Source organism: Protopterus annectens, chromosome 2.part0 (genome assembly GCF_019279795.1).
Source record: "Protopterus annectens isolate FY-2018-M chromosome 2.part0, PAN1.0, whole genome shotgun sequence".
Classification (NCBI taxonomy): domain Eukaryota; kingdom Metazoa; phylum Chordata; order Ceratodontiformes; family Protopteridae; genus Protopterus; species Protopterus annectens.
The window spans coordinates 1,605,048,127-1,605,067,074 of record NC_056728.1 but is presented as its reverse complement, the minus strand read 5'-3'; the positions used below and the strand labels follow the sequence as shown (position 1 = coordinate 1,605,067,074).

At 37.4% G+C, this 18,948-nt stretch overlaps 1 protein-coding gene across 1 annotated transcript in view; it reads right to left on the bottom strand.

Moving 5' to 3' along the window:
* LOC122792857 overlaps positions 1-16,628 on the bottom strand; it is a 198,827-nt gene extending 182,199 nt beyond the window's left edge. The window contains exons 1-2 of the mRNA XM_044060417.1: positions 16,404-16,628; positions 11,576-11,784 (exon numbers count right to left, since the gene is read on the bottom strand). Of these exons, the coding sequence (XP_043916352.1) occupies positions 11,576-11,763 (188 nt within the window). The 5' untranslated portion in view covers positions 11,764-11,784; positions 16,404-16,628. The remainder of the gene's footprint in view (positions 1-11,575; positions 11,785-16,403) is intronic.
* Positions 16,629-18,948: the final 2,320 nt, after the last annotated feature.

Here is an 18,948-nt window from a genome sequence, read left to right as displayed (position 1 = left end):
GACCAAACACTGTTCGTACTTGAGGTATTGGGTCCTTGTACATACATTGCACTAATCTTATCAATGTTTCTTGGAATTTGAACCACCACAGGACTGCTCAAATCACCTTTCTTGGGATCTTGTCATATGCTTTTTCCAAGTCTAGGAATGCTCAGTTGGACTCATTCATCATTTCTAGTTTCTTCTCAAATATCTGTCTCACTGCAAACATCGGGTCCATTGTGGTGCATCCTGATCTGAATTCAAACTGCTCATCTCCCATCTTACTTTCTCCTACTCATCCTCTCCAGAACTTTCATGCACTGTGGCAGGAGTTTGAGACCTCTGTACTACCCATGCTTGTAAATATCCCTTTTGTTCTTGAACATTGGCACTAGTATGCAGTCATCTGGGATGGGCCTTTCCCTTTATACTGCTATGAGTAACCACAGGAGCCATTTTCCCTTGTCTCAGCCAACATCCTATTTATATTTGCTGTGACGTTATCTGAGCCTGCTGACTTCCCTGGCTTTATTTTCCTTAGTACTGTTTTTACTTCTATGAGGGTTCCTCTTCTTCTTCTCTTATTGCAGGCTATGTCTGGGGCAGAACAGCTTCTGTGGTGTTTTCTTCATTCAGAAGCCACTGGAAGTACTCCTTCCATCTTCCATTGATGAACTATGGACTGGTGAGCAAGTTGATGCTGGCATCCATTATGAAAGCTGTCTGACTATCTTCTTTACCTTCCTGTCTTTGCCTTGCAACCTGATATAATTTCTTTGTGCCTTCAACTGAACCAATTTCCAGAAACTGGTAGAGTACCTCTGATGCCTTGTTCTTTGGTAGTACAACTCCTCTCTTATCCTCTTTTTAGCTAACTAGTATTCTTTCCTAGCTTGCTACTTCTTTTCTATCTCCCACTTTTTTCCTGCACTTTTTTTTTGATGACGTCTTGGACTTCTGCATTCCACCACCGGCTTTCCTTATGTACATTATTTCCATACCTGGCTCAGCCATATATCTGTTCTGTAGTCATCACACATGCTGTTTTTGAGGCTCTGCCATTCTTCAACTTGAGGTGCTAGAACCCTGAGTAATTCCTTGAACTAATGTGATTTATATCCAGTTACCTTCCAGGTATTCGGTTAGGTCTCTGTTGAACTTAGAGTCTTCTCTGGCCACTGCTTGCAGCTGATTGTGGCAACCAGTAATTTATGGGTGAACAAGCTGTTTTACTGGAGATGACTTCACAATTCTACCCCAGTGCCCTTGCCTTACTAGGAGGAAGTCTAACTGAGTTGCATGTTGGCCACTCATGTATGTTATCTTGTGACTTTCTCTCTTTCTGAATATGTGTTGGCCACTGTAGAACAGAGTGTGTGTGCTGTATTTTTAAGAAGCATATCAAGGACTGAATGTGAATATATTAATAACAAGCACGTGCCATACTTAGTGCCATTTTGAAAGTGCAGCCAGAGACTGAGCATTTATGAATGAATGTAGCTAGTTTGTATCTAAGTTATCTAAGTTAAAGTTAATAAGTTTCAATAGTGACGTGATTGTATATAATAAAGCTGCTTGAACAGAACCCACAAAGACTTGTCTATTACATCCTGACTAGACGAGCGACATGGTGTCAGAACTGGGATTCCAGAGACTAATATTCAGAGCTATGAGGTGTGGAGATAACAGTGAAGGTAAACCAAGAGAAATGAGCATGAAAAAGGTCCAGAAAAGAACCAAAGGTAATGACAATGTGCACAGTTTATTTTATAAAAAATGATAAAATGGAGCATTACAAGGGCACAATCCACATTATTAGACAAGCAGGAGGTACAAAAGGTTTATTAATTAAATAAAATGTTTAAGATTAAGACATTTAATAAAACAATTATCAGAAAAGCAAAATGAGTATGTTTAAAGCAAAATGGGCATGTTTAGAGTAAAATGAGCACAAGAAAAGTACAATGGGCATGAAAATAAATGAGCCAAATGAATATGATAAGGGCAAAAAGGGTACATTAAGCATAAATAAAACAGGGTGACTGCATGTTGTTTGGCAGAGTGCTGTGTTTTGGCATAACTGTGACTTTGTATTGCATCAAGGGCATAACTAGAATTATTTGAAATATTTAAAAATATGTAAAAGTGCTCACAGTGTGTGCTTATTACTGTGCATGTATTCTGAAGTGTTTAGTTGTGTACAAAGTGCAACTATTTCATGAGCTACAGTCAAAGTACAGCCATTTTGAAATGTTTCTTGTGCTGACTGTTATTTATTTGCAAAGTGCCACCGATACAGAGTGTTTTTTGCACTGTGAAAATTATTTAGCAAGATACCACCATTTTGGGGAAGTTTCAGTGTGCTGTGTACTGTTTATTCGCAAAGTGCAGTTACTTCACAATGTTTCTTACTCTGAGCTTCTTCTGCCCAGTCCATTCTCATAATGCAGTTATTTAAAATGTTTCTTACACTGGTGAGAAGTAATTTCTTGCAGTACAGCAATTTTGAGAGTATTACAATGCCCGAGAGACTTATTTTGCAAAGTTCAGTTATTCAGAGGCTTATGCTGTTGGGCAAAGTTACAAATACTGGCATACATTTCTGGCTTATGTGCATGTTTGTACATATTTGCAAAACCCTTCACTGGCATATGTTAATATGGCAGACAGATTTTGAAAGCCCTCACCACTTGATTTGATCAGAATATTGGAGAAAATTTGAACAAGAGTATGATATTTTTATACAAGCAGCTTATTCTGACAAAGATGCATATATTAATTTTGCTAAACCTAGCTGGGTCAGAGGCCAATGAAAGCGTTCATTTGTGTATGCACCAGCAGTATATTTGGGAGAAGGTGAAAATCATCATATTGTTATAGAGGCAGAATCAAGGGAAGACTCTGAGTGTCTGAAGCGCAAATTCAGGGAAATGTGCAACCCCCAGGTGAATATTATATTAGAGAGGCATTTGTTTTACACAAGAGATCAGAAACCAGGGGAAACTTTTGCAGCTTATATTACTGACCTGAGAATCAAAGCTAAAATGTGTTGGTTTGGTGACTTAGATGAGTTAATAAAGGACAGGTTTGTGTGTGGTATTAATAGTGCAGCTGTGAGAAAGATTTTTCTTTGTGAGAGTGATTAAATGTTGAATAAAGCCACTGAGGTTTGTCAGCTCCATGAAGTCACAGAAAGGCACGCAAGTATGCTTGCAAGTGGAAAGAACATGATTTCAGCATGCTCAAGAGCAATGGCATGCAACTCATGGCAAACAGAAACAGGCCTAAGCACATGGCAGCCACAGCCCCTGCTGGTTCACCAGGGAAACCACGTAGTTTTCCAGCAAGGTCTAAGAAAGGAGCATGCTCGGTAAAGTACAAGCGTAAATCAGCAAGACCCAAATCCAGCTTTATTTCTAACTGTTGCAATTGCGCTGCCAATCACGAGTCTAAAAGACAGGGATACTTAACATTTGGCCAGCAATGTAACAAATGTAAAAAATGGAACCATTTTCAAAAATTTTGCAAATCAAGTAAATCCCAATACAGTTAGTTATAAAGAAGGGCCACTCAGAAAATCAAATTGATCAAGTAGACTGCAACTCCACTTTCTATGTAGACGGTGTAACAGTAATCAGTGAATGGGTTGATGCAGTGAATTTGCTGGCAAAGAATGAAGTGTTTTGTACTGTCCAGATCGATGGTAAATCATCTGAGCTCAAAGTAGACACTGGTTCAAAGTGTAATGTTATATCAGCAGACATATTTGCGAAGGTGAGAACCAATGAACAACTCAGTGTGGCTAGTAGTGCAAAACTTGCTTATGGAGGTGAAGAAATTCCAACTGAAAGCTCAGTAGTGCTTTCATGTTATTTGGCTAGGAACTGTTACAGCTTGCTATTCTATGTAGTTTGAATACCTGTGCTGTCATTACTGGGTCTCAGAGGCAGTTTGAGAATGAATCTGCTTTGTTTTACTAAAGAAGCTGATCATATAAGTGCATATCCTAGTTCCGATTTTTCTGAAGCCATTTTTTCAGAGTATGTTGATGTTTTCACTGAGAAGTTGGGCAAACTTCCAGTTGTGTATTCTATGAGGTTAGACCCAGAGGTCAGTCCAGTAATCAGAACAGCAAGAAAAGTTCCAATAGCTATGCAGGTTAAAGTCAAAGCTCATTTGGATAAAATGGTGCAGGAAAGTGTAATATGCCCAGTTACAGAACCAACTGAATGGGTGTTGTTCACGGTAGCAGCTAACAAAAAAGGCTCAGACAAAATCAGAATATGTATTGATCCAAGAGATTTGAACAAAGGATTGAAGAGACTGCATTATCCAATGGGTACAGTTGAAGAGGTCACAGCTCTAATACCGAATGCCACTGTTTTTTCTGTCTTGGATGAAAAAAGTTCACTTTGGCAAGTGATGTTTGATTACAAATCCTCATTACTAACTACTTTTGGTACCCCATTTGGCAGATATAGATTCCTGAGGATACTATATGGAATAAATTCTGCAAGTGGAGTCTTCCAGCTTGTAATGGAGCAATTTTTTTCAGGTTATCCTTGTGCTAGAATAGTAGATGATTTATTGGTTGTAGGCAATGGCGAAGCAGAGCATGACAGAAACCTTAAGAGAGTTCTAGAAAGAGCATGTGAAGTGAACTTAAAGTTCAATCCTCTGAAGTGTAAATTCAGACTACCAGAAGTTATGTAGGTAGGTCATTTATTTACCAGCACTGGCTTAAGACCAGATCAATTCAGGCAAGCAGCTATTCTTGAGATGCCAGCACCAGATAATATTCAAGCTCTACATCATTTCCTTGGCATGGTCAACTACTTAGGGAAGTTCATACCAGACTTCAGCGAGTTGACAGCACCTTTAAGAGAGGTGACATGCAAAAATGTTACATTGTCTTGGATGGACCAGCTACAAAAGGCATTTGAAGACCTTAGACAGAAAATTGCCACCCCACCTACATTAAGATACTATGATGTCAATAAACCAGTCACTCTTTCCTGTGATACTTCAAAATTTGGTCTTGGTACAGTTATTCTTCAGGAAGGTAGACCAGTAGCCTATGCATCTAGAACAATTACCCAAACTGAAATACAGTATGCTCAAATTGAGAAAGAACTTTTGGTAATAGTATTTGAATGTTCAACGTTTCATGATTATATCTATGGTCAAGCTATTCAGATTGAAACTGATCACCAACCTCTGGTTACTATTCTAAAGAAGCCTATGCATTCAGCTACAGCTAGATTACAAAGAATGATGCTCAAATTACAAAAGTACAACTTCAAAATGGTCTATACAAAAGGCAAACTTCTTTATCTGGCTGATACCTTATCCAGATCACCCAGAAAAACAAAGGAACAGTTTGACACAGAGAATTTTGACTTTTATGTAATGGCAGTGCATGATTTTTCTACTACAAGACTTGATGAGCTGAGAGAACATACAAAGACTGATTCGATTTTGCAAAAGCTCAACCGGTACATTAATGGTGGATGGCCGTCAAAGCAATCTACGGTACCACATGAAGTGCAAACCTATTTTCCTTACAGAGATGAGATGTTGATGGAAGATTGCATTATTTTCAAAGGTCCTAAAATTGTTGTTCCTGCTTCCTCACAGCATGACTATATCTACATTTTGGATCATGGTCACCCAAGTTCCGAATCTACCAAAAGAAGGGCAAGAGAGCTAGTATTTTGGCCTTCACTAGTGAAAGACATTGATAAAGTACTTTCTTCTCGCTCAGTATGCAATAGTAGTAAACTGCATTTGCAAGGAGAACCACTTCAGCTAAGTCAAGTTCCTGAACTACCTTGGTCAACAGTAGCCACTGACATATTCGAGTGGAACAATCAGCATTACTTAGTACTGGCAGACTCTTAATCAAACTGGTTTGAGATTGATTTACAGCCTAATCAAACATCCACTACTGTTGTTACTAAATTGGAACATCTATTCTCAGTCCATGGTAGTCCACACAAAGTTATTGCTGACAATGGTACTCAATTTAGTAGTCAGTTGTTTCAGAAATTTGCAAGAAAAAGGGACTTTGTACATGTTAAACAGCAAAGATGTGGTAAAAGTGCCCAAAACGTAACTAGTAGGTCAAAATTAGGCACCGGAGACCAGCAGCTCCAACACACAAGTGATTTAATGTTCAAACACAGCAAAAGGAACACACATCCACAAATGACATAAACGCTGATCAAAACACTTCCCCTTACATTTTCTTCTCATAGAACTAAATCAGATGGGCAAAAACCTCATAGTTACCTAGTTATAGAAATTCTCCTGTTTGAATAGACCAATGAAATCAGTAATTCAATTATTTACCAAGATACAGAAAGAGTGGATTCTAGACTGCATGTGACAGTCTTACTAGTCTACCACCATCTGGTGGACATATAATAAAACACATGAAAATGTATGCAAAATCAAGAATTCACTTAAATAAATAAACCACGATAAAATAACATAAATATACATAAAAATGTAAAAAAATGTAAAATTTTCACAATTTTACAGACCTGAGCTTGAGTACAGGTTTTATAGACACCATATCATTAAGTCTTGAATTGTTGCAAGCATCCAGGACTAATTGCCAATATAGTTCCCTGTATTCGAGTCTGGTCTCCCATGGCCCACCCCTGGGGGGTCTATAAGGACTACCTCTATCACGAAAAATTGATACTCTGCTTTTGGACATGCCTGAAGATGTTTGTATAGGGCATTATTATCATTTTTCTTCCTTAAGTCATAAAGGTGTTCATACATTCTTTGTTTTAACCTCCTTTCCATCTTACCCACATAGAAGGAGTCACATGCCCCACACAAAACAATATATACCACACCTGTGGTATTACAATTGGCATACCCTCTAGTAGTTATATACTTGTTTCTACATTTTAAATATAACATGTCCCCAGTCCGTATGTACTTACACTGGGTACAACTTCCACATTTGTGTACCTTTTTTGTTACTAATGAGAGTTCCGAAATTGTTATAATGGGAACCTGCTTCCAGAATATTTTTGATATTTCATCCTTTTTTGTACACACATTTAAGTGGCTTGTCAAATATACAATTTAAATCTGATAAGGCTGCATTTTTTTTTCACTCCTTGTCTATAACTTGTTTGACCAAATTTGTTTCACCATCATATGTGATAGTCAAAGCAGATTGGTAAGACACCCGTTCTATCTTCGTACCTAGCCTTGCATAATCAGAGGGGTGATTTTTACCCCAAATTTTGTACTTTGTACATGTTACTAGTAGTCCAGAATATCCACAGTCAAATGGACTGGCTGAACATGCAGTACAGAGTGCAAAGGAATTACTTGAAAGGTCAAAGTGTGATAATACCGATGTCTTTTTGAAATTAATTAATCTCAGAAACATACACCGTGATGATATACTTGGCTCGCCTGCTCAGAGACTTCTATCCAGGCAAAACAGAACAACACTGCGTATTAGTTCCAGTTTATTGAGGCCTAAAGCTAAAAACATCAGAACCATCAGAGCCCAATTATTCAGGAAGAATTATTTCCAGAAGTCCAGTTATGATAAACTGAGTAGATATCTTTGTCCATTGAAAGAAGGAGAGACAGTGAGGATACAAACTGTGAAAGGTTTTGATCGGATTGGTCAAGTAACAGGTATCTCTACCAAGCCGAGATCCTACTTCGTAGAATCTGAGGGTGTGGAATACAGGAGAAATCGCAGACATCTTCTTCCTGTACCAGAATCATTATTGCAGCATTGTTCCTATGATACAGACTTTAGATCTAAGAGCAATCCAGATAATGTTCCTATTCCAGAACGTGTTTTACCTTCTCCTTCCATTCCTGAGGATGTTTCCGATATTCCTAAGGTTGAACATTCAGCAAAGACAGTTCCAATTCCTAAATCTAATTCTCAGTTTTATGTCACATGATTTGGCTGTACTTCCAGACCTAGTGTGAAATACACAGCAACCTGGACATAACTCTATATATGTACCTAGTGCTATATAATTGCCTGACAAAGAACTATTTGTATTGTTTGCATGTCAACTGATATTCTCAGCATTGCATGATCTATTTCTCTAAGAGGGAGGATGTAGAACAGAGTGTGTGTGTGCTGTATTAATAAGCTTCAATCATGAGGTGTTTGTATATAATAAAGCTGCTTGAACAGAACCAATAAAACACAAAAGGAAAAAGCGTAGAAAGGAAATAAAAAAATAAAACACTGCAAACGTTTAATGTCAGTACTTTCATCTGAAATAAATATTCCAGACTTCATCATATGCTTGAACAGAGCCCACAAAGACTTGCCTTTTACATCCTGATTAGATGAGCGAAAGCTACTGTCAGGCTATTTGTCATACAGAGGTCTAGAATGGCTTCTATTTCTTTGTTCCTGTTGCCCCACCCATGTGGGCCCAGGGACTCCTAATATCCTCTTCTGTCTATCCCAATATGTGCACTCTGGTCACCCATTATCAACCCCAATTCACATTGTCCTGACTTATCTAGTAGGTGCTGTAACTGCTGTCTAAATGTACCCTTTTTCCTCATTATCACAACCCCGCTGTAGGGTATAGTCTGAAATTATGAGCACTGCCCTATCATTAGGTTGCAGTCTGATTGCCATGAGTGCCACTAATTGTGATGGCATCCCTCACCATCTTCTGAAGCTTCTCCCTCACCACAATTCCCATCCCATGTGTAGCATGTCCTCCTCCTGAGTAGTGGACTCTGGATCCCAAGCCAAGTGGCTTTGCTGCACTGCTCTTCCATCTTGTCTCCTGGATACATAGGATGTCCATCTTTTTCCTTACTATTATATCATCTACTTCCAAAATCTGTCCTCGGTGAACCTACATTGAGTGTAGCAATTCTTAGTTCATATTTGGCAGGTTGATTGGTTTGATGTCCAGCTTTCGCTAAACAGACCTATCTTAAGTAACCCAGACTGGGCAACTCAGAGCTGGCAGACACATACTGGCCAATAGTGGCAAATACATCTCTCCCAGCATTAGCATGGGTCCCTGGCTTAGGCTGGAGAAGGCCTTATCACTGTGAAATATATATGCATCAAATATCTATGTGCATCTGATGACCAACAAGAGTGAATCACCTAGAGCCATATTTTTTATCGATTTATTTATTTTTTACACCATTTAGCGGGTAGTTCTGCCACAATGCACATTTTTGTTGCTCCATATTCTCCTGTCATACATTGGATGCCCAAAGTGATTGGTCAGTACAACTTTTCTCCCTGTAGGGCACCATCTGTAGTCCGTGCTGGTGCCCATGGCCCATTCTTACATGGGTTTAAGATGGAAACACTCAGCATGTTTTTCGGAGGTGGTAGGAATCCCACAGAGACACAGGAAGAACATGCGATCTCCAAATAGGCATGCTGCAGAGGTCAAGATTGAACTTTGTACCTTGTGCATGAGAGGCAAAGGTCTTAACCATTATGGCAACTGGATGGCAGTTGGTCATTAGTTGCTTGCATTTTGTTCTGCCCTCTGTTTGCTCCTCATTTTCATTTTTTTCTTTCCTTCTTTTCCATTTCCAGCCTTCATATTGATCAAAAAATTGATAAACACACTTCACACATGCTAATATAGGGCTTCCACATGGCCTAGTTTTTATGGCTGTACTGTTTTTGTTGGGTTAAAAAGAGCACTGTCAATGCTCATGTACCACCAATGTGGTGTGGCCCTGCTCATTATATTGCAATGATTAAGCACAAATCCCATCATGTACTACTTGTATTGGTCACAGATGCTGTCAGGCAGACACATAAACTGAATATCGTTGTGTAGCAATGTGCAGTTACAAAACAGGGTAAAGCTGACATAGCTGAGGTTGAATGTTTGTACTTCAGACTGTAAGTGAAGTGCATGGCACAGCTCAAGTTTTGCTTCACTCTGCTCAAGTTTTGCTTCACTGATTTCAAAGTGAATTTCTTGATATCTCTATATCAAATGCATAACAAGTTGATTATGTTTAGAAATATGATCATAGTCTCCTGTATTATAGATTATTGAAAGAGTGCAAGACCATTGTGCTGCTTGCTTGTTGTTTTAATTGATCTCCTTATATTTTGCCTACTCAAGACTTATTTCTTTCAACAGCCTTTTTCAAGTCATGATTGAAAGAGTCCTGACCCATGCTGGCCATTTTCAGTAATGACCTGAGCCTAAGGTGAAAAAGTTACAAGTAATTCTAGGTATTCAGATAAGGATGATAACGCGTATCATTATAATAATTCAACAGTGCATGACAACTGATAAAACAGAGCACAGAGTTGCTGAGCAATTAATAAAACAAGTTAAATAAATGCATTTCAAGGGAAACAATATATGCACACTATTTTCAATTTTTCTTGGTCCAAAGTGGGCCAGTATCAAGTGAAGTTAGCAGTCCAGTAACAGTTGGATCATCGTTTAATATGGTCAATTCTAATTATATGGGAAAGGCTTCCTAAAGGTAATAAAAGTTATGACATCTCTAGTTAAAATGGAAAATCCATCCCAAAGTACCAGGTCCAAGGGTTAAGTAGGCACAGACACCTCTTTTGAGACTGGCCCAGTTAACCCACCTTGCTAACAACTGTAGAAGTGAATAATGTAAAAATATTTATAAGGTGCAAAATTGGGATACAGCATTACAATACATAATTATGTAGGGATATTTTCCCTGTACAAAGAATTTTAATTTTTTTCATGAAAATTTCTGTTCCAATGGCTTTAATCCATCGTTACATAGGTAATCTTGTGTATTCATTTATACAGTCTGATACACTTAGTGATCTTTCTAAGTCATGGATGGCTCTTTTGGAAAGGTAGTTTAGTTTATTTTGAGTGGCTTACAAAGCTAGCACTTATGTTTGAATGAAAACTAACTACAGGATCATTGTAATTGATATGTGTCATCCTGTGTGATGCTAAGCAGATCATTTAAACATTTATTCTAGTCCCTGTCCACCAAAAAATAGGCAGTTATACATTGTGGGCTTACCTGAATAAAAAAAATATATTTGTATGTGACTTTAAATTCTTTTTATTATTATTATTATTATTATACTATGGGTCATGACTACACTTGTTTCAGTTAAATGGGTGCATCTCTGTAGTGAAATTTAACAGTAGCACATCTGATAGCATGCCAAATAAATGCTGTTAATGTAGCTGACAAGGCTGGATATGGGTTTTATAAAACTTGGCTATTGATGCTCATCTTGGCTTACAAACCTCTCTTTACCAAACATTGCAGAACATTTTGTGGGAACACTTTGCCATTGTCCTTCTTTGTTTTGGAGGTCTAGAGTATTTAAGTAGAAGACATGCACTATGTCAATGCTTGTTTCCAGATATAACCTGGGGCAACAAAGAACTTCAATGGCTAATTTAGGGTCACTTTGTGCACTAGTGGGAGTTATGAGATTTAACCAGATGACTAAAGTACCTTAGGTACTATTTTTGAGAATAATTCACCTTTACAGATACGTTAAGAATAAAGTACATACATGAAATAAATGAACTGGTAAAAGATTATAGTAGTACTGGTGAAGACTTACCTGCTATCTATGTCTGCTCCCTGTTGAAGTATTTGTTTCATTAGTCGTATGTTTCCAGTCCAGGCTGCCTGGTGAAGTCCATTCCATTCTTTTCCATTCCTGGAGTCATCATCTGCCCATTCTTCTGTGATGGCTTCGCCTAACTGTATCCATTGTCTCATCAAAGAGGTTTTCCCTGCTGGTTCCATTGCAAGAGCTCAACAGACCCCCTTTAAATGAGATTTGGAGAAGGCTGTTAAATAAGTACAGAGACAGAGGTAGACAGCTCACAATAAACATAGTTTTGTTACAATATTTTGCTTACAGTGCATGAATTTCTCTGTCTCAAAGGGATTCCAACATATAAATAAAAATACACTTTATACAATGTGCAAAATGAGAAATAAAATTGAATGCAATCAGAAAGTTCATGCAAAAAAATCTTGCTCACTGCTGCTTCTCTGAAGAGAAGCTTCAACTACTTAAAATACTAATGTGGCTATAAAGAGGCTAAATGTTTATTTGCTGTCTCCGCAGATACAGTAGTTATAATTCTGCTGTGGATTTGGACTTTGTCATGTAATAAAGTTTCATGCCTACAGTTTGGAAAGCATAATCATTTTATTCACTGTTAGTTAGCTTGGCAGCCAAATGTTCAAAGATAGACTGCTTTTTCAGCCATGACCCACCAGGCTTTAAGGTCATAGTTACTATAAGAAATGTACAAAGCAAAATATTAGCAAGTACATCACGTACAAATTCAGTAAGCAATACAAAACACTTAAAATCTCATTTGAAACATCCGTTCATCAAACATTTTGAAAGCATGCATTTCACATTGCAAGGAGCGGTGCCTTTTTGCCAAGCAATAACGGAAAGGCAAGAAACAGACTTGTACCATTGACTGCTGTTACCATATTTAAATGTACAGCAGGTATATAAGCAGCTGGAATATTCGGTGGGTCTCGTGCAGTGAAATAGTTTACTGCATTGATTTAAACATTCATTTAAAGCAACAGTGTAATGCAATAAAGGAGTGAAGGATAGTTCTTTAGAAGCAGGACTGGAAAGTCAGTGAAAAAAGGCATGTAAGCTACAATAGACAGAGTAGTAGTCAAAAGACAAACGCAATGATAACAGAGAAGGCAGTAATGAAGAGTGGGGGAGGGGTAATAATGGAAGAACATGAATGATGTCTGCTTCTTACTTAGCCAGGTTTACAACCGAGGGGAAACTACATGGCTTGGCAGAAGGTGAAGAGGAAAGAGGGGAAGGAAAGAAAGAGAAAGGAAATAGTAGAATACACTTAATTCTTTAGGAGTGAAGAGATGAAAAGGGAAGGAGAAGATGGTTAGTATACTAGGCAGTATGAGGGCATATGCATGGTATGCTGGCTCAGTAGTCAGGTGTCTTTCTCAAGTTCAAAGATCAGAGGTTCAATCCTACCTTCCAGCTATGACTTGTGTTTGGTGTTGATATTATAAAACCTTTCTGGGTATCCTCATCTTTGAATCAGCCTATCCAGTTGGCTACACAAAGTGGAAATATCTATATGTTTCGATATGATGGTATAGATATAGGCATAAATATATATATGTATATATATATATATATATATAGAGAGAGAGAGAGAGAGAGACTGAAAAACTTAGAATAGTGTTCAGATTAGTGGTGTAAACTAAAAATATATTTCATTCCAAATATAGTTCACTTGTTATGCAAGTGACCTGTTAAGTAATGTTTTAAATAATTTAATAGCATTCACATTTGTTAAAACAAAACACTTGTAGAAAAAATAACATTACCTGCAGTGTCATCTTCTGCTTGTTGTAATACTAAACTTCCAGATGAACAGTGATTAACTGGGAAAAATCAACATGGTTATTTTGCTGTAATTTTGTATGTGTAGATTTATGTCTTGTTTATGGGTACTACCTCATGCAGTACTGCTGTGTAAATAATTAATACACTGGCAAATCATGTTGTAAGCATTATATACTTCTTGTGCTTTTATATGTTGCTTGCTGCTACCAACCTAAAAAAGTTGTCACAAAGGTCAGTGTCTTCTTACATTTTTCACCTGTTACTACACCTTTGTACAGAAACTTAGCCAGAGTTTTGTGCAGAATGATGTTGCTAAATTTGGACCAACAGACTGCAGAGTCACCTTGGCAGTATAACTTCTAGCAGGCTTTCTTGCTCAGACTAACCAGATAATATGCCGTTTTTAGCTGCCTAAATGTTCTGCCTGGAGCTATAGCTTTACTTATCTTGTTTTACTTCATTCATCGATTCTGGTACACATCTAGAATTAGCTGGGGTAATAAGAAATGCTGACTGCTGGAAGCAGATTTACCATTCAAATGAAGTGTCTGCAGATCAGTGCTGTCTACCAGCTTACATAACACATAGGTCATCACAGCTGACTGGCTACACTTCAGGGAATTAAAAGCAAGGCTATCTGGTTTGGCTGGAACGGGTGGGTTCCTCAACATTCATCAAGTCGGGCTTGCCTTGTTTGACTAGTTGTTGTCATTTTGACTTTGTTTGTTTTCTTGATTCCATATTTAGACAGACAGATAGATACATAGATAGAGAAAAAGACAGCTAGATGAGGTGAAATACATTTATTTTAAGCTAAATAGTGGATCTGAACGCATTTTCATGTAGATGTAGTATAGAAATAGTGAGTTCTAGAATGTTAGTTTGGACTTTTAGTAAAAGCCATGAAAAAAACAAATGAGAAATCAGACTAAAACAATATCAGGCTATAAAACAATATCTGATGAAGTCAAAAGCTTGTCTTGACGAAAACGTTTTTATTACAGTTTGCTTGCGTTAATAAATTTGTTGGTCGTGATTAAATTGGTGGTTGCAGTCCTTCCCTGCTGATATTTTATTTTGTTTTGTTGGTCATTCTATATCAGTTGAGTATCCATTTTTGGTTTTTGGTTGAATATCAGGGCTAACATACAAAGACCATTTTCTTCTCCATATTCCTAATGTGTGTGCGTGTGTGTGTGTGTGTGCATTTGGGTGGGGAATGGGGTTGGACAGAATGTTATTCCAACAGATTACAATCCTATGCAGGTGTAATAGCAAGCAGATAAAATGATGGAAATGTGCACCATGAATAGAAAGACAGCAGCACAAATATACAGTACCTCTCAAAGTTCACAGCAGGAAAAGAGAAAGTGGACCTTTTAGAAATTAATAGGTCTCCAAAATTAATAAAAGTACAATCAAAAGCACATAACTAGTTGTGTGGAATAAATGACCGCTTTATGCATGAGACAAGCTCCCTCACACTCTGCTATGTAAATTGTGGGGAACTTCAGCTGATACAACCTGCATTATTTAAGTAAATCATCTGCAAGGCTGCTACTACTTAGAAATAAGGTAAACACTTGATTTTTGCTGCAAAAAATGTCAAATTTTGCATTTACCTTTGGTTTCCCTAAACCCATTGAGGTGAAATTTCTTCAGCATCAGTAAAAAAAGAAATACAAAAGTCAGAATACCAAATGCTGTTTCCCATTGGAAATCATTGCTGGTATAGTTTCTAAGCATGTGCCAGTAATGATTCACTTGTTTTGGGAGATTTTTTTCTTCTTTAAGTGCCGCAAATATGCAGCTGGTATATAACTTCAAAGGGTGAGTGGGGATTGCCCCTTAGTTCAGGTGATGTAGGTGAGCTTGCCTCTCTTGCAAAAAACAATTAAAATGTATGTTTTGCCCTTCTGTATTCCAAGCATTTTTTTCATCTTTTCGTCTCATCGGCTTTAAAAAGGTCAACATTTCAAAGAAGAACCTTTGCCATTCTCCTTTTGTTATAAAGAATGTGGACAAATACAGTATCCTGAAACTCAGAGTTCATATTTACCAGATCCGAACACCTACATTTTGTAGGAAGCTACAGCTCTTAAACTAACTTTTACAGCAAAACAGGAAAATGAAGTACAAGAATGAAAGAAGCCATAAAAAAACACAGTTACACTTACACAAAGCTTTCACATTGCCTGCTTTATTCTAAAATTAGTTTTAGCATGTGCACCCCAAGCATCCTGAGACTTTTTAGGGCTGTCTTTTAAATATCTAGGTAAATATATACACAAAACACATATCCAGCTTCAACAGCTGTACTTACGTTCTTCAAACAGAAGCCAAACAGGGCCAGACATGGATCATATTTATTTACTTTTATTTCATACTTTTTTAGGTATTATGCAATGTTTTTTTATGTATTACAAATAATGCATATTATTTATAAGTTGTATTTGTACTAAATGTGACATGTATGTATTTTTCCTCTTCGTGTTCCCAATCCCACTGTTATTAATCGTGAAAGGCAAGCAAGGTGAGAACAGCCTTTCATATTTATTACAGTGTTTTATTAGCTGTTGATACTTTTTAATCCTTCATTAGCTATACTGCATAATGGTTTGTAAACATTACCCTTAACTATTTAAGAAGGCCTGAGCATGGCTTCACATTTATACAGCAAAATATCATGAATGTATTTGTATGTGATAAATAATATGGGTCTAGACATACATCTTTCTAGCTAGTCATGTTGAAGCATTAATAACTCATAAGTATGCTAGATGGACATTTATGCTTTAGCATTATTTTCTCAGGGCCACATAAGAAATTATTTGCAGGGTCTACATTTCTAAACTTTTATTTCTCAAGGCGGTGAGATTTAAATACAATCAAGTTGCTACCTGTTAATTAGACCTAATAAAAAAGCAGTAACTTTCTGCAGGCAGCTATGAGAGATACCTGTCAGACACTAGTAAAACATTCTATAATTATACCAAGTTAGAAATCTTGACTGAATTCTGCTTACCCTTGTTGTTGTTTTCAGTTAAGGTGAGAAGTACTCACAGATCATTAAAATATTTGAATTGTTCTGTTCCTTTCTTTGTGTTCCTCATCATATTCAAGTAACAACAGCGTTTGGAAGTTGTAGTTCTCTTGTTACATAGTCCGTTACTTATTGAATCTTAGCAGGGGGTGGTGTGCTCAGCCATAGGATAATGTTTTGTAAATGAAAAAAGGCTGGCAAGCCTTGATGCAGAAAGAAAACACTGGCTGCTTGTTTTATGGATTAGCAAAAGGTAAAGCAGTGAAGCCAGTTTAACAAGTATGAACATGTTTGCAGTCTCTCTTTTAAGATAACGAGTTATTAGAATGAAGAGGGTTATTGTTTCACCTTCCTTTTTAGTCTTTCTATAATCCTAACCTTGTTCCTGTAATCACAGGTGTTGCACACTTAAGATAAGCAATCATCTGTAGGTGCTTGAATGACTCTGCACCAGAAGCTGCTATTACAATATAAATTCCACTGCAGCTCGATAATGTTTGTGGATTTTTTTATATAAAACCTTTACATTTAAAATGTGAAATGTAGAACAGCTGTATGCATTAGTTTATGTGTCAGGTATGTTGTTACTTTGCCAGCACATTTAACTGGTATCAAAAAACACAACATGATAACTGAAGTTGGTCTCCACAGTTTCCTGACATCTTGTAGATAGTCAGTATATATAATCTGTCTTATACTGCATTACATCTCAATGGTAGAGTTGCAGAGACTGAGCAAGATATTTTCTCAAATGCATTTTATTGTCAGGGTTTAAGGGGGTGTGCCCTAAGTCACAAGGTGGAATCCCCCACCCGTAGTAGAACTGAATAAAAAATAGTAAATTCTATTCATGATGTAGATGGCGGACTGATTCTTGTGCATGATTTTAACTGTTGCATGATATCAGCTGATTCTTGTGCATGATTTTAACTGTTGCATGATATCAGCCAATTCTTGTGCATGATTTTAACTGTTGCACGATATCTGCTGATTCTTGTGCATGACTTTAACTGTTGCGTGGTATCAGCCGATTATTGTGCATGATTTTAACTGTTGCATGATATCAGCAGTATTCTTCAGGTAGATCTGCTTACAGTTCAATCATTCTCTTAAGATACATGCAAGTTTATTGCATTCCATTTATAAAGCTGCTCCTTTTTCAGTGTATGTATAGAGCTATATGGAGTTTGCTGGCACATAAGAGTGACTTAAGAGCATTTTGTCTTTACATCTATTTTACCATTTTTATACAGTGGACTGTATATGGCTCACAGTTATGGTTTTGGATTTTTAAGATTCCTGTCTAAGTACCTACCTTATGCATTCATAAAATCTATGACTCTGTTGTATCTACTTCTCCACATCATTGAGTTGCTAAGCTCACCATCATGTGAGTAAATATGTTCTTCTTCTTCATATTATACTTGACTCTTTTTGCCTTCACCTCATCTCATCTAGCTTTTAGTTGCAATGTCTCTTAGTGGTTTTACTTGGATATTCTTCTGCTCCTTTCAGACTATTTATGTATCTTTGGAATGTCCTCCCTCTGCTGTCATCAATAAAAATATATACTTTGGCATTTTAACCCCTTCACATGCATCATAGCAATGTATCATTTTGGCTCTCTGTTTGGAATCCATTTACCCTGCCTTACCTCTGGTATTGCATCCCACATTACACTGAGTACTATATTGTAGCAGGACATCCTCCATTCTTCTGTTTGTGATGCCTCATCATAAGGAAGCCCTCATCTTTCAATTCCTTTAAAATGCTTTCTTACATGCATGCAAGTGCACATGCGTGCGCACACACACACACACACACACACACACACACACACACACACACACACACACACACACACACACACACACACACACACACACACACACACACACACACACACACACACACACACACACACACACACACACACACACACACGCACACATACTCACACACACACACACACACACACACACACACACACACACACACACACACACACACACACACACGCACACACACACACACACACACAAAATGACTTTGATTAACAAGTTAAAGTGCATCATTTTGTGCTTTTGCCCACTGAGTTTCCAAAGGCATATTACTGACAAGATTCAGAATGAGAACCTATTCAATGGCTTTGACATTGCAGGTTATATTTTGTATCTTTTGTTTTCATTTATTGCATTGCAGTTTAAAATAGATATGTAAGGGCAATTAAAGCCTTTCATCTATGCCGTACATTCATGAAAGCATATGGAACCTGGATCTAGCAAAGTCATACATACCATACCCACATACCTGTCAACTTCTTCACACAGAAAGTCTGGACAAAGCCCAAAATATTGGGGAAATAATTGACCAAAAATAGGGACCTATTTAAAATATTGCTCTTATAAACTTAGAAAGTAACTAGAATAACAAGTTTTTGCATTAGCATGCATTTTTTGAAGATTAGGAAGTCTGGAACTCAAATGTGTGACATTTAATTTAATTACTTCAATCCTCAATGATTTGC